The 27,841-nt window shown below is 35.0% G+C and overlaps 1 protein-coding gene across 9 annotated transcripts; it reads left to right on the top strand.

The window, feature by feature from the left end:
* The first annotated feature begins 745 nt into the window (after window positions 1–745).
* LOC113433618 (C-type lectin domain family 4 member E-like) lies at window positions 746–26,997 on the top strand. Of its 9 annotated transcripts, none has more exons than XM_026696281.2 (9): window positions 746–936; window positions 10,993–11,043; window positions 12,093–12,179; window positions 13,258–13,383; window positions 15,790–15,852; window positions 17,846–17,935; window positions 19,014–19,189; window positions 23,528–23,631; window positions 25,528–26,997. In XM_026696281.2, the coding sequence occupies exons 1-9, from the start codon at window positions 867–869 to the stop codon at window positions 25,655–25,657; spliced, it is 897 nt and encodes a 298-aa protein (XP_026552066.1). In that variant the 5' UTR covers window positions 746–866; the 3' UTR covers window positions 25,658–26,997. The 9 variants fall into 9 exon arrangements, with proteins under 9 accessions (XP_026552066.1, XP_087780746.1, XP_026552067.1 ...); XM_026696282.2 differs by lacking the exon at window positions 746–936 and adding an exon at window positions 7,889–8,066; XM_087924619.1 differs by lacking the exon at window positions 746–936 and adding an exon at window positions 7,979–8,194.
* Window positions 26,998–27,841: the final 844 nt, after the last annotated feature.

Genomic DNA, 27,841 nt, shown 5'->3' with positions numbered 1-27,841 from the left:
AATATTCTATTTCCCACTCTTGTTGAACAGTACGTAGGGAGAAGGACAAGAGAGGAACATTTTTGGGTTAGAACTTGGGTGGATTGGCTCCAATAGTTAGAGGTTGATGTATGTTTTCTGGCAAGAATATGAGAGCGGGAATTTATTTCTTAAAAGACACATATATTTATCACATTTATGTCCTATGTTTAAGAATTCAAACTTCCTGCCCAATTCCTATTTTATGCTCTAAAATGGGTTCAGCAATAAGATAGGAACTTGTTCTTGGCCTCCTCACAAATTTTATAGCCAAATAAGGGTTTGTATCTGGATGTGTCTCACCATTCTCCACACTAGTTCTGCAGTACATTTGATGCAAGCAGCCCTTGATCTTTTCTGTCAACTGATATGATTGTGTAAATGTGTGGCAGTCGATGTATGCAATTTAATAATCCAGTTTCACTCAAAAGCTACAATTGATCTGTCTAGATTCATGTCAAAATTATGGTTCATATATCATGCTAAACTACAATAACATTTGTTTGTCTTTGAATTAGCATGCTGCATAAACAAGCTACTGTGGTTTATAAACTCTGATTTACCATATTTCCATCTTTTTAGGTATTACTGCAGGTTAACATTTGTAGAAGAAATAGCAAAATTTCAAAGTTAATAAGAAGCATCTTGTTAATACTACCAAATATTCAAACATCTGACAGTATTTGCATAGTGGCACTCAAAATAGCTTTGCTGAAAGGAAATAACTGAAAGTAAGGCTTACCGAACCTTAGTGAAGTTGTAACACCTAGGATACAGTAGTAGAATACTTAATTCACCTAGAAGTCTTGGAAACAGTTTCTTGATTAACATTCACACAGCCAAGAGGAATGGATGCAAAGAATCAACGTGCAAAAAGGCCACCAGCTCAACTGCCAAAGATACCAACACAGCCAACAGGTAGGACCAGCCTGGACCTGATCGGACTGGAAGGGAAAGCTAGGGATAGTGTATTCCTACCACAAGTGGGATGCCAGATCAGCCTCCTCCAGATGCAGGGACCAACTCCTAGAACTCTCGTGACCATGCTGCTTGGGAGATCCAGAGAGTTAAATAGCTGCATTTTGTGTATGTAGTGAGACTGGTGAAATCTGATGAGGACTATTCTCACTAGAATGTATATCAAAATAAAAGGTCCTGCAGTGTGCCAGGAAACTGTGGCATTTGTGGCATTTCAAAAATGGAAATCTGTTCTAAATCGTGATGATCCCTTATCATGCTTTGACAGATAAATATCTCCTAGTCCCCCTTTTAAGAATGGGATAAACTTGACCCACATCAGGTTTGTAGCTTGGTAGTACAACTCCCAATTAGGCAAACCAAATCCTCCTCTAGTTCTAGCATCTTGCAAAAGCTTTAACTTTATTCTCGCTTTTTTACCTTGCCATATATATTTCAACACAATTTTATTTAAATCTTCAAAATAGTCTTTTCCAAGCCTAATTGGAATTGTTTGGAACAGATATAAGATTCTGCATAATATATTCATCTTGATTGTTGAAATTCTCCCTATTAGTGACAGTTTTAGATTTTCCCATTTCGCCAAGTCTAGCGCTATCTACTGTTTAAGTTTGATATAATTATTCTCTTTTAATGTACTACATCTTGCTGTCAAATATATCCCCAAATACTTGATCTTATTCGTGACTTGAATTTTCAATAGATCTGCCAATTCTTTCTTTTGTCTTGATAACATATTCTTTGTCAAAATCTTTGTCTTATCTTTGTTTATTTTCAAACCAGCCACCCTGCCATATGCCTCTATCTTTTCCAATAACTTTGGTACTGTTTCTAAAGGGTCTTCTAAGATAAAAACCAAATCATCCGCAAAGGCTTGCAGCTTAAATTCTTCCTTTTTAATTTTCATTCCTTTTATACTCTTTTCATCTCTAATATTTCTGTTTAACACTTCCAAAGTTAACATGAATAGTAAAGGTGATAGTGGGCACCCTTGTCTTGTTCCTTTTCTATGTTAATAGAGTCTGTCAGTTCTCCCTCTATCATTACCTTTGCCGTTTGCTTGTAGTATATAGCTTCTATTGCTTGAATAAATTTTCTAGCAAAACCCATCTGTTCCAGCAGTAATAACATGAATCGCCAATTCACATTATCAAATGCCTTTTGTGCATCTAGAAATATCAAAGCCATTTGTTTTTCAGGATGTGCCTCATAGTATTCCAAGGTATCCAAAATTACTCTCATATTATCTTTAATTTGTCTCTTTGGCAGAAATCCATTTTTGTCAGAATGAATAAAATTAGTTAAATATTTTTTAAGTCTTTCTGCCAATATTGAAGCAAAAATTTTATAATCTGCATTTAGTAGAGAAATAGGTCTATAGTTCTTAATTTGCAATGGATCAGCCTCCTCTTTTGGAATGAGTGTGATATAGGCTTCTGACCATGATTTGGGTATCTTCTTTTTTTTTTGAAAATTTTATTGATTTTTAAAAACAAACATAAACAAAACAATACATAAAACATAAAAACATAAAACATCCCTTTTGAAAGCAGCCTGATCCTGGGTTACATCTCTTTGTGCAGACACAAATTGAAGTTCATGCTCATTTTTATATTCCATTCCATATCTTATTATCATTCTACATTTTCTATACAACTTCTCCCTTCTTTCGACTTTCTTATTTATTTATTTTTATTTATTTATTTATTTGATTTGTCAATTGTTTACAAGATAATAAGTATAAGTGTATACATAGTTATGAATACATGAAATGGGTACATATAAGAAAAATAAAAGAAAAATAAAAGAAACAATAGGACAGGGACGGTAGGCACGTTGGTGCGCTTATGCACGCCCCCTAGAGACCTCTTAGGAAAGGGGTGAGGTCAATGGTAGACAGTTCTAAGGTTAAAGTTTTTGGGGTTTGGGGAAGAAACTACAGAGTCGAGTAGAGTATTCCAGACATTGATCACTCTGTTGCTGAAGTCGTATTTCTTGCAATCAAGCTTGGTGCGGTTAACCTTGAGTTTGTATGTATTGTGTGCTCTTGTGTTGTTATGGTTGAAGCTGAAGTATTCATTGACAGGTAGGACATTGCAATGTATGATTTTATATACCATGCTTAAATCAGACCGAAGACGGCGTAATTCAAGGTTTTCTAGTTCTAGAATTTCAAGTCTGGTGGCATAAGGTATTCTACAATGTTCTTAATTTTATTTTATTTATTTCATCTCAATTCAAATCATCATGTTTATATTCTTTGTCTGTCCTGTTTCAGCTGTCTATTATCTTTTCTCATTAAGCAAATTTTCTCCTGTAATCACTAATTGGAGTATGACGCCTTTATATCTTTCCCCTAAAATTATAACACTTAATGTAATACATAACTTCCATTCGGATTCTGCTTGGTACATTATAAAACTACACAATGTATTTTAAAAAGAGAAAAATTATAAATATATAACATAATTAAAACAACAATCCATACCAATTCAATTCTATCATTAATATTGATATTCATTTAAGTCTTGAACATTTTACACATTACTTTTCAAATAAGTATCATACTTCTATGGGAACATTTATAAACTTTCCATAATTACTTCCCTCCCACTTCACTTATATTTTATAAAATATTGAGTAGTTAAAATGTTCCCATTCCTTCCTAATTCAATTCTCTCATTTATTTCATTTCATTTATTTTATTCACAAAAATTTCACTAACTTACACAAACTATTTTATTCTACTTTTTAAGTTTTATGTTGTTTCCAATTTTCTAACATTATTTCTATTACAAATATAACAATACAATCTTATGTACCTTTACAGAATCCCTTTTTAAGTTAAATTTTCACCCATTATCTCTGAATAAATCCTGTTTCTTTACATCTTGCTCCAAACCTTTGTAACTTCTCTTCCCTTTCTTCTTCTTCTCTCTACCCTTTTTACCCCCCTGTCTCTCCACCTCCATTTCCCTCTCCTGTATTCCCCTTTTCTGTTGCTTTCCAACATTATATCCTCTTTTCACATTATTTTTCCCTTTTGGGGCTGTTTTTTTAGGTCTTAAATTCTCCATTCTCTTTCCCCCCTTTCCCCTTTCTTCCCCAAATAGAATTACTTGTTCGTTAAAAATGGCTTCTTCTTCATCCCAATCTTCTTGTTGCGCAGTCTTTTCTTGCTGTTTCTTGTAAACACCAATCGCCATTTCTAAGAATTGAAAAGTAGAGCCAAAAGAGCCCTTCCCTTCTTGTTCCTCTTCTTTATATTTTTTAAATTCAATTTTCAATTTGTCCAATTCATTCAGTCCATCCAGAAGTAATGCCATTGTATAATTTTTTTTAAACAACCAGCCAATTGTTTTTAGTCATTCAAATATGATTTCCAAAAATCCCAAAGTCACCAAACAATCTAAATACACACAAGCTATTTCTTTTAACACTTTCTTCTTTTTTCACTTTCTCTTCTTGGGGTTAGTATTTAGTTGCAGAATTCCAGTTAAAATGTATCCTTTAGAAGTCTTGTTAAGATTTAACTTTAAATTCTTTTAAATTCCAAGCAGTCTCCTCCTTCCAAGTCCTGCTCTTATTCTTTTCCTCTCCCTTCCCACTTATACAAGAAAAAGATTTTTTTAATATTCAGAAATCTTTATTGTCCCTTTGGCATTTAATTATATTTCCAGTTTAATTACCTGTTGGTGCCAAAGTGGATTTTCCGGTTTCTTTATTCAGAACTTCTCATTGTCAGCTTAAGGAAGGAGAGTGAAGGAAAAAAAACTTTCCCTTTTTACTTTCGTTCGCTGCTTCCGACTCTTCTTTGGGAATGATGTATCTTTTGCAAAATTTAAATTCCAGGGTACCTTAATTGTTGCTTTTTGTCCCGGTCAGCCAAAAACTTTCACTTCTTAACTTCCTCCTGCACTTTCTTTTCCGGATGAGTGCTTCTTTGAGGCGGCCATTTCTGACCGCCGCTCTTACCACCTTCGGAAAAGGGAGTTTAGCCAGCTGAGGAGGAGAGGTGCGGCTCCCCTTGACCCTGCCGGATCTCCCCTGTCTTCACCACCTCTATGGGGTGGCTTAGCCCCGAAGCTGGCTAGCTCAGGGCACTCCAACAGCGAGCCAAGGCAGAAACCGCACATAATCGCAGATTCCTGCCTGCCACCGAAGCACTGCAAACTGGAACTCCTTGGGTATCTTCTTCTTTAACATAACTTCATTCATAACTTCTAGCAATGGGAGCTTCAACGATTCTTGTAATGTTTTATAAAATTCTGCTGGAAGTCCATCTGGGCCTGGGCCTTTCCATTATTTTGCTTCTTAAGTGCTTCAGTTAACTCCATCACAGTTATATTGCTTTCTAACATTTTTTCAGTCTCTTTGGGTATATTGGGCAAATTAGCATTCTCTAAATACTTCTTAATTCTTTCCTCATCAATATTCTCTTGCTTATATAATTTCCCATAAAAGTCTCGAATGATTTCCTTCTTCTCTTTACTGCCATGGCAAGCTTGGCCTCGATCATCTATTAACTGCAATATTTTCCTTGATTCTTTCTCCTTTCTCAGTTTATATGCTAACCATCTACCTGGTTTGTTTGCATCTTCAAAGTAGTTCTGTTTCCTTGTATAATCTATTATCAAGCCTCTAGCATATGCCTTCATTGTATCCGATACATTCTGAATTGATGTATCTTCTTTTTTATTTTCTCTAAAGAAAAAGGCCAATTCTTTCTCCATCTGCTGTGTGAAGTCTTTTTCCTTTAAAATAGTATTATTTAGCGTCCATCTCGATCTTCTTTTTTGTCCTTTCCATTTAATTGTCATTGGATTGTGATCTGCCCAAGTACTTTTTTCGATATTTATTTCTTGGATATTAGATATTAATTCTGTTGACATCCATATCATATCTATTCTGGACCATGATAAACGTCTATTTGAATAGAAGGTGTATTGTTTAGTTTTAGCATTTCTTTCTCTCCATGTATCGTTTATATTTAATTCATCAACCATTTTAAAAAAGGATTGCTTGGGGGAAGAACTTTGGATATGGGATTGATTTAGAGAAATGGCAAAAATTGTGGTCTTAAAATTATAAAATGACAATGTCAACAGCTTATAAAGAAAATTTGTATAAGATGTTTTACAGGTGATATTTTCCCCCGACAAGAACAACAAGAATGTTCAGAATAAATCCGAAAAATGTTGGAAATGTCATTAGTCACCTGGCTCATATTACCATATGTGGTGGACTTGTGTGGACGCTAAAACATACTGGACTAAAATCCACATGTGGTTGGAAAAAATGACAAAGAAACGTATAGATTTGAAGCCAGAGATATTTTTATTGGGAATTTTATCTGAAACATATAGCAAAGATTTGAAATACCTGTGGCTAGGATTGTATTTGCTAAAAAATGGAAAAATGAGAAAATACCATCGCAGGAGGAAATCATTAAGAAAATATTGGAATGTGCTGAAATGAGTAGATTGACATTTGAAATTAGAGAACAAGAGGATAAACAATTTTATAAAATTTGGGACCTTTTCTATCAATGGTTAGATAATAAAATACAGTAATGAAATATGTAGATTTTTAGAAAATATTAAATATATAAAGATGTACTTTTTTATTATATCTACAAAATGTTTTTAGGATAGATTTGGGAGAATAATATGAATTGTTATAAAATAAACTAAGTAAAATATGGTTATCTCGTAAAATATGAATGAATAAAACTATAGTCAAATGACTGATTAATAATGATACTAGGGTATTTAATTTTTGATTGATAATATGAGCTTTTATGTAATGTAACTGTAATTGAAGACTATGAAATGGAAGCACAAAATGATTTGTAAACCAACTGGCACACTGTTTGTATACCTATGGAAGAAAGTTTGATGTTTTTATGTTTTGTTTGTTTATGTTTGTTTTTAAAAACCAATAAAATTTACAAAAAAAAAGAATGGGATAAACTTATGGAGGACTCTGAGAGAGGATATACAATTTTGCAGAAAACAAACTACTTTAACTTTGTTGTTTACAGTTATCTCAAATTATTTTGCAATATGGTTGCGAAACATTGTCACATGCTATAGGAATTGCTTGAAATGTAGCTTGTTAGTTTGTGCAATTTGTTAAGCAACTTATTTATTCATTAGATGTTTATGCTGCCTATTACTTTGTAAGTAACTTAAGGCAACATACTTAATACTGCTTCCTTCTTTTATTTTGCCCACAACAACCCTCTGAGTTGGATTGGATGGAGAGTGATTGACCCAAAGTCACCTAGCCAGCTTTAATGCTGTTGGCAGAACTAGAATTCACAATCTCCAATTTCTAGGCAGCATCTTTACCCCTACACCAAACAGACACTCGTATGTGAACCCAGCCTATATATTTGTTTATCATTTTCATTTGGATTGATAAACTGACTTTCTGTCCTTCAAGCTTCATTTAAAAAGTTGCTCAGTGCCTTTTCTAATGGAGGAAACGTCCATCCTGGTTTCAGGACGCAAAATATCTATCTAATCCTTCTCTTCTCATTTTGCTCTGATGTGCTTTCATTGGAAATGACTTTTCTTTCCTAAAAGGACAGTTGTGCTAGTGTTACATGGGCATGGATGCCATTAGACTTAATACTGAAAATGGTTAGTTATACGTGCATTAAAAGCATGTTTCAATTTCCCACAGAGAACTGTGTCACACCTGATGGTTATTGATGTTGTTTCAGTTACAGATACTGTGTCCCCAATCAGCATGACTTATTTCCCAAGTTTCCCACTATCAGGTTGGTAGCTGTGAATTCAGGATGGTACAGTAGCGATCTCAATAGCAGTTATGACACTGATGGGTTTTTCCTAAGTATTTGAGCTGTTGTTGTGGAAAACCACAATATTACCAAGAATTGGCACTCCATGGCCATAAAAAGGCAGCCTGCCTGCCCCGTGACTGGTTTACTTCACTCTTTCATTCCTTAACCCAAGGACGCTCAGTGTTAAAAGCTTCATTAATGATCATTTGCAAAGAGGAAGAATCTGGTTTACTGTTGGAAGCAACGATAGATTGCAGAAGTAAGGAAAATATTTGTGAAATTTCCAAGTTGTGCTTTCATTTTTTAATCTGTTGATGAAGTAGTTTATCTTCTTCCTTCTCCAAAGAAATTATCATTTTTTCACTCAGAAAGACGTCTCTATTTCAGGTAAGTGATCAGGGTTCTGCCTCTTGCTTTTATCACTAAAATGCGTAGCTCCTCCCTTCATTTAAGATGAACACCAGCCAAAAGATTGTGTTAATATGTAATTGAAACATACCCTACGCCAGTAGAGTATGGCTGGTTTGTCCACTGATGGCATTGGAATTCTAGGTTATATTTCCACTAGATGGAGTGAGTGCCATTGTAGAGTTCTGAGAGTTATCAGTATCACTAAAAAAAGAAAGAAAAGAGCTGTGCAATGCAGAATTCTGGAAAACCATGAAATGTTTTTCTAATTTCTAATGATAAATATCATAAACTTTACTGAGAAATAGAATCGATAGATAGAAAACTTAACCTTAATTGAGAGAAAGAAAATTCTTGTAGGATTTGAAATGTTTTTATCAAAGGAAAATATTTGTTTTGTTTTTTTAATACAAGTACCTTAAATTAATATATCTTAAAAAAGTGTTGGTAGTTGCTGCATTCATGTTCCATTCATTGCTGGAGAAATTTGCAATCTTCTTTTTAAATCTTGGTGCATATTGTGGGGGACAAACACAGTCTTAAAATATTCCTCTGACCTTTTTAAACAGAGAAAATATGTTTCGGAAAAAACCTTATCTGGTTCCTTTGAGTTTAATTCTGGCACAGCTGGAAGGCACATATTTGGGGAAGACTGTTGCAGTATAATATAAATTAAGATATATGTCCCCTAACAAATAACAAAATTATTTTCTTGGTTTACCTTACACTGGAACAGAACTTCCTCCCACTCCCAGCCCTATCTGCGCAATTGGTGCCTACAGTGTGCAGTTCAAGTTTAATATCTGCTAATCTCCTTGGTTATATTATTTGATTTCCAGTTATTATTAGCTATTATTTATAGTTATTAGTTATTATTTGCTGCTTTATTATTTTCAGTGCTTCCTTGATCTTTTGTGTTTCCAGCTGATATTTCTTGATTAGGCATTCTTTGGTCTTTTAAGTTTTTCAGCTTCCTTTCATTTGTTCTAGCTTGCTTGCCTCTGATTTTAGCATGCTGATCTTATTTTCTAACCTGATCTCCCATTCTGATAGTGCACTGTTGGGCTTCCCCCACTCCTTGTTTGCTGATTTTGTATTCGAAATCAGTCCAAGATATTCAGTTATAACTGCACTTGTGCTTTAGATTGGTATTTGTTACTTGCAGTGAGCTGGTGCTTTTATCTGAAATAACAGTATTGGTGGTATTATTTGTACTTGTGCTAGCTGTTTCTTTGCAGCAAGCTCCAATGCAAGCAATGTTGTTTTTCTATTGTATAAGATGTTCAGTTATTCTTTGTTTCAGTTCCTCTTGTTTTTTAGTTAGAGGACTTTGTTGTCTCTGAGAAGGCAGAGGGTGTCTTGTTTGGCAATGAAAGTAGCTTCTACCATCAAGGACTCAGTTTACCTCTACAGCCTGAGCTACTCCTGGCAAGGCTTTACTTTCGTTGCCCTGGGTAGATCTTTGCTGTTCTTTGCAATTTTGGTTCTGTGAATCCTTTATTTTATATTATAAACATCATTGATCTACTAGCCTCTGTTCTGTTCTGTTCTTTCCAATTTCTTACTTTTAATTCTGGATCTTATTCTTTCCAGAAGTGGCATATTCTTTTCAGATATTCTCTTCTCATTGATATTGATTTCTAATAACAAATTATTATTTCTTTGTTTTCAATTCTTTGTATATGGGTAAACATTTTTTCATCCAGTTGTCCTGCAGCTGCTAGGCCTAATTCAGCGGTGGGATTCAATTTTTTTTACTACCGGTTCTGTGGGCATGGCTTGGTGGGCATGGCATGGCTTGGTAGGCATTGGTTGGTGGCCTTGGCAGGGGAAGGATACTGCAAAATCCCCATCCCACTAACCTGCTTTTCAGCTCCATTTTCTTGTGCAGTGCAACAAAACAAGACCCAGCCAATTAGCTGGGACTTGGGAGGCAGAGAATAGATGGGGTTGGTGGGGCCAGTCAGAGGTGGGATTCTGAATTACTCAAAATTTCTGCTATCAGTTCTCCGAACTACTCAAAATTTCTGCTACCAGTTCTCTAGAACTGGTGAGAACCTGATGAATTCCACCTCTGGCCTAATTGCTTAGCCTATTTGTCACCAGCAGTTCAGGAACTCCAACACTAAATGTGGTCCTTGTTGACCCAGGTGATGACCAATCCAATATGGGTTTCTTTAAATTATGTCTCACCATATTGTTTATGGGAGAGGCACGCTTTGTCTGGCTCTTCTGATAATACCTGTCCAGTATGGTTGAACTTCAGGCATAGCTCTCATTTTCCTCAGAGCATACAAGATCCACAATCACATCAAGATACTGCCTCTCTGGGAGATTATAATAATTATAATTTCTAATAAATCATCTGAATTTTTTGGCATATACTTTATTTCGTACAGATCATTTAAAAATTGAATTTCTACATGTTCATTTTATTAGTAGTATTTCTCTGTTGTTCTGTTCCAAAACAGTTCTGAGTAAATGCTGCTATGTGAATGGGATATATTCTCCAGTAAATCTACCTAAGGTTACATCTTAAATAGAAAGATTTATGGTGGCTAAGTGCATGATTATATATGAAAAGGCTATATGTCCTGTGACAAAATATACTTGCTCTCTATTCAATATTTTAACCACAATCATGCATGAGCACACACAGTTACACAGACATACATGTACATTGATTATACTGATTGTGACACATACATGACACATACATGACACAATGCAGGGAATACCAAATATTAAATATGATTTTTTTCCCTTTATGTCAATAGGGATTTATATGTCTGCTGAAGCATTGACACCACTTCCTGTTGCCCCAGAAGGTAAGTTAATATGATTGTTTGACTTCTCCATTCTTAGAGAATATGCTAATTAGTTCAATTTTTGTTTTCCCTTCCTCCTGATTAACAGACCAATTTTAATCCATTCTCCATCCAAGCTACCATGACTTTGGCAGCTGGTCTCAGGAGAATGCAAACCCTTTAAATTGTCTATAACTTTTATTGTTTTATCAATGTATAAAATACAAAGAAAAATAAAAATAGGAAAAAAAGGGCAGAAAAAAGGGGGAAAATATGATGTTCAACGGAAGAAAGACAAAAGTATTGACTTCTACTCTTTTTAGCACAGTACAAGATAACATCATTACAACCTCAACTTTTTACTTTTGCACATTTGTATATAACTAGCCATTCCTATAACAACAAATCTATCTAACTGGCAAACCAAAGTCAATTTTTTTTTTCTTCACAAGCACAAAATCCAGAAGTGATATCCCCCCAAAAAACTATATTATCCTCTTTGAATAGAACAATAAATTTAACCATTACTGCTTTATCTTCCTTGATGTTGAAATACTATGTATTTCAATTTGCACTGAATAATTTTTATAAACTATCACCATTTATATTAACAAAATTCACTGTATTCTTTTGGATTCTTAAAGGGAAAATATTTTTTCTTCCCCAAACCCAAAAACTTTAACCTTAGACTGTCTACTATTGACCTCACCCCTTTCCTAAGAGGTCTGTAGGGGGCATGCATAAGCACACCAATGTGCCTACCATCCATGTCCTATTGTTTCTTTTTTTTTCTTATTCGTATCCATTTCATGTATTCATAACCATGTTTATACTTATACCTGTTTTCTAATAATCGCTTGACAAAATAAAATAAACAAAAATAAATAAATAAACTAAATAAAAATAGATTGCAAATTTCCATAGAACTTGCTTATTAAAATAACAAAAAACTGAAATAAAGGTGATTCAGGTTTTCTAATACATTTACTATCAATGAAATCATATTGGATTGGCTGTGAATTGCTTTTAGTTAGAAAGATTAAGAGTTAATCAACTTTTTTTCTGTTTAGTTTCACCCAATCATTTGGATGATGATTATGATGATGGTAGTGCTGTAATAATATCTTTACCAGTAAAAGGAATGGAAAAGAAAGAAGGTATTGTCTCTTTTAGTGCAAGCCGTAGTAATATTTGCTAAAGAAAGGAGGATTTTACTTAGTAAGCTTTAGAGGTGAAATACTTTTTGTAGAGTTTCTAGAATGATTTAGACATCATACCTAAATAGCTACTGATAACAATTCTTTTTAGGACTGTATAACACTTCTGATTTGAAGAGAAAAGTAAATTGGAGGGGGACTGAGGCTTGTAACAAATACCATTTTTCAGAAAAGGAATTCTAATCCATGTTACCATCTTCCAGAATTTTCATGATTATTAAAAATTCCAAGGATCTTTATCTCTTTTTCTTTTTACTAGCACCTGTATAAAAATCAGACAAATACTACTGTAGTTTCTATAGTTTTGCGCTGCTCTACCTAAGTGTACAGTTTCATGCCTTTCTGAAAATCTTATAGGTTTCTTTTGTAGTATGTCTGGGGTCAAAGTAGTTTTAATTTTTAAATCTAGTAAAAAGGAGGAATGTTTGTAGATGGATTAATTACAGTACTGCAATAGTTTTCCTTAAAAGAAATTTACTCCTCCGAGCTCCTATTTGCCTGTCTTTTTTTTTTAATAAAAAAAGGACAGAAGCTCATTGCTGACAAGATTGTTAAGAGTAGAACTTTATAGTGGTTTGTTTATAAGTTTGTCTGCCTTATTTATTTGTTATAGTGTATGTATCTTCCAATGTTTGCCTAAGAGCTTAAAGTACTGCATTGTGGTAACTGACCTTATTTTCTTCTCATAATAACAGGATTGTATTGTTGGTTAGGAAGAAAGACAGTGAATTGCATTCTCAAATAGCTATAGAGAGAAACAGAGCCCATCACTCACACATGATGGAAGTAGGTTTTTAAAGCAATGCCTACTTTGGCTTTATACCTTTATGAGTCAGTTTCAAATGTAAAATATTTTTAAAAATCTTTTGCTTCTACTTAGCAAAGTCAACCTTTTATTTAGTTCAAGAAACATGTCTCATTTTAGGAGTACAAGCTTGTCTACATAAAGTTGCATCTTTGTGCTCCACAAAATTAATTGGTGAACACTAAACCTTATCATTAATCTTCTCTTCTACAGCTCCTTCCATCTGTAAACCTGCAAAAGAGAATAACTCTAGAAAGCTTCATATACCCATTCTTTATGTCCTAGTAGCCATAGGTTTTGCAACATGGATTACTCTCTTTTTCTTGGTCCTGGAGAAATGTAAGTGATACCCGGTATCAATAGTAATGTCAGGAATTCCAAGGATGAGAACTGAGAACTTGTAACATTAAAGAATTCCTTGAACAGGGAGCTACCATAAATGTACATTTTAGCTTCTGTATGCACTGACCTTCAGATCTCCTCAACAGGAAGAGATATAAAATGTTTATACCCAGGCAGTCAGGTGGTTTCTTAACCAGGTTTGTTCCTTAAAACTGCTGCTAGTGACTGATTCTTGACTTCAACCTGCTCATTCCTCAGCTTTAATTCTCAATTGTTTTTAAAATATTTGATTAAAAATATAGATTTTCAAAATGGTTCATTGGTCTTCAACTGAAGAAAAAAACAAATACTTCCTACTGGCAAAAATGCTCTCAGTAAGAAGTATTCCATCCAGTGGTGGGATTCAAATTTTTTTACTACTGGTTCTGTGGGCATGGCTTGATGGGCATGGCAGGGGACAGATACTGTAAAATCTCCAGTCAGAGGTGGTATTTATTGGTTCTCCGAACTACTCAAAATTTCTGCTACCAGTTCTCCAGAACTGGTCAGAACCTGCCGAATACTACCTCTGATTCCATCCATTCCAGTCACTTAATATCGGCCATTTTCTCCCCAGAATTCTCAGTCAGCTCATCATTTGGGAAGACTATTATGTTTACATTGTCTATCCTTTTTTTTTTGTTAGGTATAGGAGTGGTTTACTACTGACATCTCCTCCAGAGTATAAAATATCTTTTTCTTATTATTAAAGTGACTATCTTTCTCCCACAATTTCCAATATTGCTCCTAGATGGCCTGCTCAGTTTAATTGGACATCTGGATGTTTTACTGGATACCTTGGGTGACCCTGCAGGGTCTTCACATATACCTACATGCTATATATGCTTGCATAATACTCAGTATATAGGTATAGTACATACACTCCCAGTAGTCCTTATTTTTGCCTTCAGGAAGAACACTTCCCCTTCCCTGACTATGAGGCAGCATAGTAGAATTGAGAAGGGGGAAAGGTGTCGAATTTTTGCCATATTAATTAAGCAGAGGTTTTTTTTAACTGTGTAGACTATAAACAATTGTTGCTAGTCCTTAAAACCCAAGTATATTAAGCCCCTTCATCTGGCTACTGAGGAATTTGTGTGATGACTAATAAATAACAATAAAGTGTTTACTCAGAACAGAATAGGGGGCATTATATTAAATTATAACAATTTAGTTTAGGAATGATTATTAGAAGTAGGAAAAACTTAAGGTATCTTTGGATAAAGGTGGAATAAATAATGCTAAAGCCAGTCTACTTCTCAATAAAAAAATCCAGTGCAAATAGTTTGGAGAAGAAATTGTGGTAGTTAACAGATTTTATCTTCCTACACTGAAAAATTGATAATGATGGTAATTATAGCCTGGGGGAGAGAGAGAGATCTGTTAGGTAGGAGAAAGATTACGAGAGAATTAGACATAGTTTTAAAGGACAGAGATGCCACACTGACAAATAAGATTCATATTCTCAAGGCCTTGATTTTCCAGAACTTACGGTTCTGAAAGCTGTACCTTCATAAAGGCTGAACAAAGAAAAGTAACTGCCTTTTAACTATGGGGAGGGAGAAAATTGCTGACAACACTTTGTATCACAAAAAGAACAACTCATTTAATATTAGATGACATAAAATCAGAGTGCTCATTGGAAATTCTACAGCCTAATTTGGATGTGCATGGCTTAAGTAATTGGTAGAGACCTCAAGGCTTAGAAAAATTGAATAGCAAAAAAATTAACAGCAGACAAGGTGGTTGAAAATTATTACAGATGACATAAACACGAGCTTACAAGAATTCAATTACTCACAGACAGTTCTGGTTAATGGGTCATGAGGAATTAGAGAGGTCTCAAAAATTGAACAATTACATTACAACCAAAGGTTATAATATACCTATCAATACAATGTAGAAGAAGAAGTAGAGCTTATGCAATGTAAATCTTTGTGGAATGCATTATCTAATGGTCAAAATTTGATGAGTTGTTGAAAAAGATTTAAAAGGAACTTTGAACAACAAAGATTTTAATAGAACTTAATCAAGTTCAATACTGAAATGATCTTCCAATTTTTAAGTTCTTAAACAAATTTGTTGTACTTATTATCAGTTTTATATAATTTTGATTAAATTTCATTAGTATTAAATAAAATTGGAACGAGCTTTAGTTTCAGATTCAAAATGGTGGTTCAGGGCATAAAAGGCTATGAATATAGCACCTGTCTGCAGCTCTCGAAAGGGACTGTGATTTTACATAGGAATGTGTGGCTTAGCTTAACATCTACAATGATAATTTTAATGCTGTACAATTTCAAAACAAAGGTTGGATTGTAGTAAAAACAAAATTTCCACATTTTATCTCATTTTCTTCTTCAGACTCAGAAATTTCAGAGAAGATAGAGAACTTGAACCTAAACAACTCAGAGAAGTTTAAAAAAAGTAAGACTATGCCTTTAAATATTTATACTGTATGGCTTTATCTTGCAAATGGCACAAAAAATAGATGGCACTTTTTAATATAAAGGTGCTAAAGGATCTCATATACTGCAGGCCCCGAACTGCTAAGGGCCATAGTCACTCTCAATCTATAAGTATATTCAACTTCTTTCTGCTATGGTTCTGCCTCTAGTTGCTGCTTGTGTACGTAATCAAGCATAACCACTGATCTACTTTCCTCTTCTAGTGCTAGAAGTTTTTTTAAAAGAAGGAAATATCTTCTAATCTAAACTAAAGTATTTTGGATCTTGACATATCTACTTTACAGTATAATCCTTCCTTCTTTGTTTGATCTGTAAATTAGTTATTCTGTGTCCAATGATATTCTTTAACATACCAATTTAAAATCATAACCTCTTTTTGAATGTGTAGATTTTTTTGAATGAGTTTGTTTATTTCCTCATGTCTTTCTACACCTTTGGTGACTTTATTGATCACTGCTGAGATCTTTGCAGTTCTCGGGGTTGGTTTCTCTTTTTTTCTTGGCAAATTTTATTGTTTCTTCTGACATTTCGTTTATTTTGTTTTGTGACCTTTGGCAGTCTCTTTTTATGTGCATCCTTAACAACATCTTTGACTTCATTCCATACTTACTCTGCTTTCATATTAATTAGGTTCTTCAAAGTGATTCCTGATGATCACTTAGAAAATGATGGGAATATGCTTCAGATCATGTAGGGAAAACTGATTGGTTTTATTCTTCTGCTTTAATCTGAATTGGAATTTGCTCAAGAGAAGTTCATGATCTGTTTCCAGGAGTGCCTAGCCACATACTTGTTGTTATAATGAAGCTTTTCTACTTTATTTTATTTATAGTCAATTTGATTTCTGAGTTTTCCATCTGGTGATATCCATGAATCATTTCATTATTTCAGTTATAATAAAACTGTGTTAGCATTGAAAAAAGCATTGGACTGACAAACATGGATAAGTGGCTCTTTTCCTTCATTTGTTTCCCAGATCACACAATTCAATACAATTTTTGCCTTAGTATTTCCATATCTGGCATTCCAGTGTGAATCATAAGCAGTACATCTTGTCAATTTCAAATTGAATTTGACCAGAAAACTGTTGCATCAGTGTTTGGACCTTAAATTTGGATGGTCATCATAATAAAAGATTGCCTGCAAAATATAATTGATATTATTCCATATTTTGTCTCATCTTTCTTCATCAGACTTAGTAATTTTAGAGAAACTACAGAACCAAAACCTAAACTACTCAAAGAAGTTAATGAAAGATAGCTCACTGTGCCTTTTTAATATTTACATCTTTAATTATCTTGTAAAGGAGACCAATAATCAAACTAGATAACTATTTTAGGGTGAAATTGCTAATAGACCCCAACTGCTAAAGACCACATATATTCTGTCCTTGAGGCTTGATCTTCATAGCTTTAGTGGTCACTGGTTTCACAGGCTTCTGTTGAATGTCAGGTCGGTCTGTAATAAGGCTATCATTATGCGTGATACAATATAATCATGGATGACAGTGTGAATTTGGCATATATCACTGAGATCTGGCTGGATGCAGAAGGGAGCTGCCCTCTCAGAAATGTGGCCCACTTTTCTGGCATAACATCAGCCAAGACTCTGGGATAGAAATAGCAGCATGACCACTGTCATCCAGGAGAGTGTGGAGGCTTCCAGGTTCACAGATAACTGAATTTGGAACTCTGTTTGGGAAGTTGGGCCATAGAGGTCAGATGGAATCACTACTTGTATATCAAACTGTCTGCTATGGAGCATCCTTCCTACTAGAAGTGCTTGATTCTAGTGATAGAGTTTCCCAGGCTTATGTTGGGGGATTTTAATCAGCTTTTGCTTAGCCCAGAGTTGGAGGCAACTCAGGAATTTGTGACCACCATGTTATTGACCTGGGCAATAGATGACCTATTTTCAGGACATCTCTGTCAGCATTTTGATTTCTCTTTTAGTGATGAAAGACCTGGATGATGTTAAAACAACACAGTTGATGACTGAACAATACTCAAGTAATAGGTTCACTGAAATTGAGGAAATTTTAGGTAAGACACTTCTAAAAAAAGTTCTAGATCTGAATTCTTCTAAATGGGAAGTGGAATCATCCTGGTTGGAAAATGTGAATATCAGAAATGATCAGGAAGGCAAGGAAAATGCATATAACAAACATATTTTCAGCCAAAAGTTTCCCTTACTGTTTAACATTGTATTTGGAAAGAATTCTGTTCAGGTTCTGCTCTGAATATCTGAAAACTATCAGGTAAGCATTAATTTCAACTTAGAGGAACTTAGAGGAACTGAAGGTGCCTAGAAGGCCTTTAGGAATATGGAGAGCAGAGTTAGTTAGCACTACTCTTTTCATACATTATTTGTAGATTCTTTGGGGGGGATGTTCTTTCAGATAACTGAATCTTTCACATGATGCTGTCCATGATGTATTTCAAAGTTGATGTATTTATTAGAATACAACCAGAAAATGCAGGGAATTTGTATACAGTATTCAAAAACAGGAAAAAGCAGAAAAAACAGCTTTCATAGACTACAGTGGCAAGTATTTAATTTTGACTTCCCTTATACTTGAGCAACAGCATTCACCTGGCTCCCATACACTTAAATGGAATGGAACCCTAAGTACTGTTATTGCTAACATGAGTATGTGCCCTACTATTTCATGCCAAAATGACTGCTGTGCAAAAAGTTCAATTACACCAGCTTTGTGCAACACATGCTTGAGCATTACATTCAGTACAGACACATGATGTATGAGTGTAATTCATTGGAAGCTTGCCAATAAGGCCAACTTTCAATTACATCGTTCCAGTCAAAATATCAAAGATCACAAAATTTGGCAAATATAAAAGCATACTTGTGCATCAGCCACTTTTAAAGGGAAATCAACAAACAAATGAGATGTTAAACATGTGGTATTCAAGACCAAAAAATAATAATGGATGGTCATTAAAACTTTTCTAAAACGACAAAATGGGTAGTGGCCTAAGACTTTTGCACAGTATTCAATGTGCTCTGCCAACTTAAACTGTTAATTTCGTATGCCTATGTGACTTCAGCAATTTTTAAACACTATTGCAGACTAATAGAAGCTTCTAACATATTTGCTTGTAGAATCCACCTGCAGCCAAGGAAACATCACAATTGTTTCTTCATGCCCCTACCGTTGGAAGCGTCAAGGGAAATACTGTTATTACTTTTCAGCTGAAAACACAAACTGGACTAATGCCTTGTGGAATTGTATTAATGATAAGGCATATCTGGTTAGCATTTTATCTGATGAAGAACAGGTAAGTCCTCCTACATAGCTGATTCTGGTTAAAAAAAAATCAGATTTAAAAAATTAGCAATTCCTAACACTGAACTTTTCTGGACAGAGGGCTTCGATGTTGTTCCTGGGTTCTGTTGAAGCCATTCTCCGAATTAAGGAGTCACAGCGCCAAGCATTCCTATTACACTGGGACCACATTGGCTTTTACTTTCTGCATCCTCTCTAGTTCCTTCTTCAGGCCTTGGTACTTCTCCAGCTTCTGTGATTCTGTAATGGAGGGGGTTGTAGAGATGTTCCAGCTTCAGCTGTTGGCTGCATGCCCAGTTGTTCTTCTCTTATATGTTTCATATACCCTCTTTCATTGGGTCTGCTACTTTAGTAGCATTCCATCATTTCCAGGTTTTCTTGTCTCATCCATGATTTGTTCCAGCAGCCCATTTGTCAATTATAGATATTCTGATAGTACTACTGGTATTTATTTGAAGGATAACAGAAATAATTCAATTTTTTTTTAAAAAAAATTAAAAGCTGGAATTACTTTTCTTTAAAAACCCTTGATTTTCTCTTCAGCCAGAAAGGTCTTTTCAGTCTTACAAACAGTAACCAGGTCAATGAAAATAGGAAGATATTTTTGAGTATACACTATGGAACCATTTCTAATTTTCATTGTTTATAAGAATTAGGCATTATGGATTATTTTAAAGTGGCTCATTGGAAAACAACCCAGACACTTCAATAAGTCTAGTTTTAGCAAGATTGTTAATTTTGACTAATATAATAGTATTGATTTTTGCCATATGTACTGCTATCCAGTTCATTTCCTGACCTGGCTCAAGTACTGATGTTAACTATTAAAATGTTAAATGTTCTGGGGTTAATTGTCTCGTTTGCTATATCTCCCACATATCTTTAATACGAACATCTATACTTGCTATTCATTTTGAGAAGCATCCATTTATGCTCTGAGTGAATTCTTAGTAGGGTTTCACATAGGTGGCATCCAGAGAGTCATGTTTGGCACCTATTTGTAGTCGTTTTAATAGAAACTGAAAACTCATTTTTTCTTTAAAGTCCTTCATATTGCTGCTACCAGTTTTAAATTAGTATTATTCTATTGCTGGCTTTATTCTGTTTCAAGTTCTCTTTTATTTTAACAATCTTAGGATTTTTTGTTATTTGGTCAATATAATAATAGAACACAAACTGGAAGGGACTTCAGAACTCTTCAAGTGCAACTCCCTGATTATATTATCACGGTCCAATGTTTGTCCAGTCTGTTTTGAAAACTCCAGGGACAGAGCATCCAGAACTCAGGGAGGCAAGCTAATTCCATTCATTAATTGTTCTCACTGTTAGAAATTTTCTCCTTACTTCTCTTTAAAAAGCTTCCACCATTACATCTTGTTCTGCCCTTTGGTGCTTTGGAGTCAATCCCCTATATTGCAATCCCCTCTTACAGTATAAAGCAGCAGCATCACTTCTGGTGATCTTTTTTTTTTTTTTGTAAAAATTTTATTTGAGTTTTCACAAAACATAATAAAAGTAGAACATCTTTTTTTAGAGAACAGCATGATTCCAGGTTACCACATCTCCATACAGATATAATCTCATTTACATACTCATCTGTTGTATTCAATTTCATATGTCATCACTATTTTATCAATCTCTCATTAATTTTTCCTTCCCTTAATTTCCTCAGTCTTATATTATAATTGTCTCATTCCTTTCTAATTTGATTACATATCTTTTCCTAAATTCCTATATCCTCCTAATCTTTACACTTATACTTTTGTCTGTCCTGTTTACCATTTCATACATTCTTTTTTGACCATCTTCCTGAAAGAGAAAAGAAAAAAAAAGATTCCTTCCCCTTCCAGGCATTAAAAAGCAAGGTTTCCCCTATAATTACCAAAATGAGTGTGTCACCCTTATATCTTATACTTATCCTTTCAAATTTCACTAAGCATTTAGTTTATACATTATACAATTATAACATTCAGCTTCTAATATCTATTATATATCATATAACTCTTAACTGAATTCCGCTTGATACTTTCCCTTAAAAATACAGACAATTAAAAAAAAGATATATAAAAATAATAAGTAAAATAATTATTCTATTCAAACTCACCCTTTCAACTGATATTGATTTCATTACAAATCTTTCACATTTCATTTCAATTGTATTTTATAATTCATTAAAAAAAATAATTAAGGTATTTTCCTTCCTTCCTCTTATTTCCTTCTTTCATTTTTAATTTCCTTTGTTTCTTTATTTCATTTAATTGTTAACAAACATTCCATTACATAACAATACCAGTTTTATCTTTCATTTTAATCACCCATGTTTCCTATTTCCTAGCTCATTACTATTTCTAATATAACTATACTATCTCTTGTACCCTTTCTGAATTCTCTCTTTTAACTTATTTTTAACCATTATGTCTGTGTCTTTTAAATAGGCTAACACCTTTGATCCTTGTTCATTTCCCTTGTTTCTTTATTTCCTGTTTCTGTCCCTTATAACTTCTTTCCCTTTTTATCATTCCCCCTTTTTCTCACCACCCTTTTTGTCTCCCTCTCTAATTTTCCCTTCTGTAATTCTCTCTTCTGCTTCTTCCTAATGTTATGTTTGCTTTTCAAACTGTTCTTTTTTTTAATTGTTCCCTCTAATCTCAAATTTTTAACTTTTTCCATTTAACCCCACATTGCATTGTTTGATCATTAAAGATGGCTTCTTCTTTGTCCAGTCCTTCTTGTTCTTCAAGCATTTCTTGTTGTTTTTCATAGTTTAAAATCTCCATTTCTAAAAATTGAAGTGCAAAGCCGAAGGATTGTCCTCTTTCATTTTTTAAAATTCCATTTTTAATTCCATAAGGAGTTCTGCCATTTTAAACACTTTTAAACAACCAGCTGATTAATTTTAATTCAAATCACTGAGAGTCCAACGCCCAAAATTCAAAAAGTCACCAAATATTCTAGAACAGTTCCTTCATGCTTCTTTCTTTTTATTTCACATTTTAAAGTTCCACTTTTCCTTTCTGGGGGGGCTCTGTTGTATTGTAACAATATATCCTTTGAAAGTCTTTTACAGTTTCACAGTTAATTCTTTTTGTTTCCAGGTGGCACTCTCTGTTATTTCCGAGTTCCACCCTTTTTTTTTCTTCCACTTTCCTCCCTTTGAAGGCTTTAAAGTATCCAAAAAAATCTTTATTTTCCCTTTGACACTTAATTCCAGCTTGCAATTTGCCTGTTAGTGTCAAAGTAATTTAGTACAGTTTTCTTTCTTGAATCTCTTCTTTTTAACATTTAAAGCCAATTGCTACTGTCAATATGAGGAAAAAAAGAAAAAAATTCCTCTCTCTCTTCTCCACCACTTTTAAATCATCTTTTAAAAATAGCATTCTTAATGATTTTAGTTCCAGGTTACCTTGCGTAGATGTTGTCTCTGCTTAGCCCAGTCTGTCAAGCCCTTAGCCCTTTGTCTTTGCTCCTGCTCAATCTTGTCTGGTCGGGTTCTTCTTTGAGGTGGCCATTTCTGACCACCGCTACAACCGCCTTCAGGAAAGTGAGTAATGCCAAGCCGAGGAGAGATGCGGCTCCCCTCAAATTAGCTGGCCGCCTCCCCCTTCTTCGCCACCTCTACGGGATAGCTACAGCCCCGAATCCAGAAAACTGGGGCCCTCTGGCGGTGAGCACGGATAAAAACCGTGCACAGTCATGGATTTCTGTTCGTTGCTGAAGAAGCCCAAATTGGAAGCCCCACTTCTCGTGATCTTGATGTTATCCCTCTGTTGATGCAGCCCAGGATTGCTTTGGCTTTTTGGCAGGTGTTTTTCCTGCCTAGGTGCAGAACTTACTTTTCTTACCGCTGAACTGCATCTTGTTGGATAGGGCCCAATGCTCAAGTCTGTCAAGATCCTTCTGAATCTTGCATCTGTCTTCCAAAGTGTTAGCAATTGTCCCCAGCTTGGTGGCATTTGCAAATCTGATGAGATCTCTTCTATCTCTTTGTCCAGATCATTTATGATGTTGAGGAGCATTGAGACCAATACAGAACCTTAAGGTACCCCCACTGCAGGCTTCTTTCCATGTTAATGTAATTCCATTAAGGAATGCTGGATGTGGTTGGTCAGCCAATTGTGAATACATCTGGTGGTGGGACTGTCTATCCCATATTTTTCCTTATCAAGAAGTAATCAATGTCAAATGCCTTACTATGTCTACAAGTTTAATCACTTTCTCAAAGAGGGATATAAGATTCATCTGTCATGATCTGTTTTTGACAAATTATGCTGGCTGATAGTAATCTCCAAGTATTTATGTCAAGCTGATTGGCCTATACTTTTTGTTTCAGGATTTTGTGAGAAATAACCTCAATGAAGTTGACTATTGGTTGGGTATGAGTGATTTAGAAGGACAGTGGAAGTGGAAAGAAAGTGGTATGCAACTCATCACAAGGTGAGTATATTTTGGATGTTTTTCTTTTCTTTCTTTTTTAAGCTCCATGTTTCAGAAAATAAATTTTAATAAGTCAGAAAAAAAATTAGTAGGATTCAACAGAATTGGAAATTTATGAAGGAACTCAAAATATGTGGAAGCTTCTTAAAAAGAGAACTTAAAAATATAATTGCACACAATTCCCTTGAGGAAAAATTGTAGGGCAGCAGAAAACTTGGAATACACAATTTTTTAAAAAAGGATATATAAAGGAGATGGAAAGGAGAATATGAGTGATGTGGAACTGTAGAGATAGTGTGTGAAAGCTAAAACTCAGAATGAGTCCTGGTTGGTGAAAAGTGCCCAGAATTATAGTAAGTGTGCCTTTAGAAATATTCAAAACAATACAACAGTAATTAATATACTAGTCACTCAGCAAATATGGCAAAATGCCCACGGGTAGCAACAAGATGACATAGCTATTTGGTATAGTCTTCTTGACCCAGAAAAGATGTGTTCCACCAGGAAACAGTGAAGACAAAATAACAAGTCAGTGAAAGACTGAGACTGACTGAAATGGAATGGGAATACCAAAATATCTGTTTCCTTTGAATGAGTTTGTATCTTTGGATTCAAATGAACATCATACCCAGTGTTGGGATTCAAATATTTTTGCCATCTGGGCATGGTTTGGTGGGCGTGGCTTGGTGGGCACGCTTTGCGTGCATGCACACACTTTGCATGCATGCGTGTGGCAAACATTCATTTTGCACAGGTGCAGAAGCATTTGCGCAGGCGCAGAGGTGTTCTAACATTCCTCCTGCAAGCCTGCACAATCCCGTTCACTTCAGCAGCTGCCACACGGCACTCTTCGTGCCGTGCAAAGCAGCTGTGCTTCAAATTCAGAGGATAAAGGTAAGTATGGGAGCCTGAGCGGGTGGGTGGGCCCAACAGCAGAGCAGTGGAGAGAACTGGTTTGGTCTCCACTGCTCATCGCTGCTACTGGCTCGCCAGAACTGGGTCGAAACAGTAGAATACCACCACTGATCATATCTGGTTTGAAAAATCCTAGAGTAGAAGGGAACCACAAAATGACTGTAGATCAAACACTGTGAATTCCTTGGTGCTCTTTGAGTTTGGTTATTTGCTTGCAGAGATTTCATTAACCAACTAGGTAACATCATCCAGTATTAATGAGATTTGTTCCGTGTGTGTGTGTGTGTGTGTGTGTGTGTGTGTGTGTGTGAATGTTGGTGGGGGTATGGTTGATTAGGGTATTGTTTGCTGCTTGTTTGTCAGCGTTAATCCATGCTTTTGTGGATGTTGGTTTATGTGTTTATTGAGAGCTGATTTGTCTGAATACCAAGCTTCCAATATTTCTCTAGTGTTTCTGGATTTGACTTGGTCTAGGGTGCCCACATTATTTTCCATACTTGATAAAATCCATTTCCCCCCAGTAAAATAAACCCTATCTTTCAGTTAGATGAGTTTTATAAGTTTATGTACATCACATTCACCTAATTTCTCATGCGTTGACCATTTTTGGTTGATTTTAGAAACCAGATCAAAAATCTGTAAATGCCAGGTACCTGTCCACACCTCTCTTGTCATCTTGACTCTTGAGAGAAAAGTGGACAATACTTAGTTGCTGAATATCCCCTTTCCTCCGCAGAACTGCAGAGCAGAAAGAGGGACTCTGGCCACACGAGCTACATAATTAGCTAACTCATCCATATGGAAGATACCACTTATATTGTATTCCATGTATCATTGATACCAGGCTAATAATTATTTTAAGATGAAGATAAAAAATACTAGGACATAATCTCAAGGTAGAATGCAGGAATAATATAGCAAATTCATAAAAATATAGATGATTATATGATAATATTAAATATTCTGTTATTTTCTTTCTAGTTTTTGGGATCAAGGAGAGCCAAGCAACAATGACAAGGCCTGTGGGATCATGCATCCCAATGGGACATGGGCATCTGCTGTGTGTTCTGCTCACAATAGGTGGGTTTGCCAAAAGAAATTGATCTGCTGAAACAATTCTTTTAGTTGTGAGCTCCTGATACAGGATTTATATAATCTGTTATGTACTGAAGATGCTTAGTAACCAGACATAAGTTAGCATGTTCTTATAATTCATACTGTGACGCATCATTCCATATTTGCCCATATCAAAATGTATAGATAAATGTATGATGAAATAGTTCCTTCTCTGCAGCTGATCCATATTTCTCATAGCTCATATAATCATCCATATAAAACTTGGAGGCAGGGAAACAGGTTTCCTCTAGTTCCTTCATACATAACAAAAACCAGAAATGTTAAATTAAAATATTAACATAGTAGGCACTTTGGTCCATAGAAACATTGTCAATTCCTGCCCTCCAATGACCTATACTCACAATGGGGCACTCTGGCAGAGAGCAAATACCCAGTGTTTTTAAAATGTTGCAGCCACAATCCTAATTATTCATGAATGTCAATGATATTAGTCAAGGCAATGGACAATTTAGTTTCAAGAAAATTCCCCAAACAAAACACTCATAGTTAATACTCAGAAAGTAGGATTCCTTGCATAAAAGCCAGGAGAAAACTTTTAGAACTTGAAACGGTCATGCTGCCCCAAAAGCCACTCATCAGCTCATTTTTCATGCTTGAGTTTTAGTTGTGTGTGAAATATTGAAGATTTTAAGAATTGCAGGTTTCTCTTCCTTAATTATAAAAGTTTTAGCTTCTAGGGCAGGGGTGTCAAACTCACATCACGGCATCATCACATGATGTATTGGGACTTTTTCCCCCTTTGTTCAACTGAATGTGGGTGCGGCCAGCACATGACACATCCAGCCCGCTGACCAGGAGTTTGACAGCCCTGCTCTAGGGTCACACACATTTTCCATTCTTGAGAACTGCCCTAGCATTCTCCTGCCTTCTACATATCCCACTTCTTCCACCTCACTCGTACAAGCACTCACTCGTACAAGCAGTCTTTACATCTTATTTTAAAATACTTTTTATTAAACGTTTTCCAACAATTTATAGCATATTAACATTTCAACAATGCTACATTGTCAATATTCATATTCATATATTAGTTACTGTGTTACTTTTGTATCTATTGTCTAACAAGATATACCAGGCTTCCCAGACCTGATAATACTCTGCTTCACCTCTATCTTTTAACTCTAAGGTCAACCTGTCCATCTCTGCGCAATCTAAAATCTTTCTTATCACTGTCCCCTCAGATGGTATATTATCCTGTTTCCAGTACTGTGAGTGCACAATTCTGGCCACAGTTGTTATATGTAAAATGATATATTTGTCTGTCTTAGTATAATCTCCCCTTATTATTCCCAATAAAGACAGTTCCAGTCTGAATTCAATTCTTTGTTTTGTTATTTCCTCTGTGCACTTTTGGATTCTGCTCCAGTAACTTTTGGCTTCCGAACATGTCCACCACATATGGAAAAAGGTGCCCTGTTTACTTTTACATTTCCAGCATTTTGGGCTCCTGGTTGGGAACATCTTTGCCAATCTAGCAGGGGGTAGATGCCATCTATAAAACATTTTGTATATATTTTCTTTATATAGTGCCGATAATGTTAATTTATAGTTCCTCCCCCCACATTTTCCCCAATATTCTAATTCAATACTGTAACCCAAATTTTTCACCCAAGCTATCATTGTTTCTTTTGCAAATTCTTCATTCATTTTAAAGTTCAAAAGAAGGTTATATATTTTAGATACCATTTTCTCTTCTGTTCCCTAAATTATTTTATCTACTTGTTTTTTTTATCTTTATAGAATCCATATTCTTATCTTTTTTATACCTAATTTTATTGGTATAGTTTGAAACAGATATAATAATTTGGGCAGTATAGTCATTTTAATCGCAGCAATTCTTCCAACTAGTGAAATCTGTAATTTTTCCCACGTTTCCAGATTTTTTCTTATTTGTAATACTAATTTATTGTAGTTGTTTTCCTTAATTGAGGAGCAGCAAGATGGAATTTTTGGAGGTGCGTGTTTAAATATACTCTCAAGACAGAAAAAGAAGCAGAGATACTGTGAAGCGCTGGTTTCCAACTTGGGCCCCTTGCAGATCTGTAGACTTAAGCTTCCAAAATTCTCTGCAGTGGTCTTGTAGACTGGGGAATTTAAGAAACGGCACATTTGGGGGGAAGGTTGATGTAAAGACAAACTCAAAAGAAAGGAGGTTGTA

This window comes from Pseudonaja textilis, chromosome 2 (assembly GCF_049901715.1).
Source record: "Pseudonaja textilis isolate UNSWEBS1 chromosome 2, rPseTex1.2, whole genome shotgun sequence".
In the NCBI taxonomy this organism is placed as follows: Eukaryota; Metazoa; Chordata; class Lepidosauria; order Squamata; family Elapidae; genus Pseudonaja; species Pseudonaja textilis.
The sequence above is the reverse complement of the archived record's forward strand: the minus strand, read 5'-3'. Positions and strand labels throughout refer to the sequence as shown.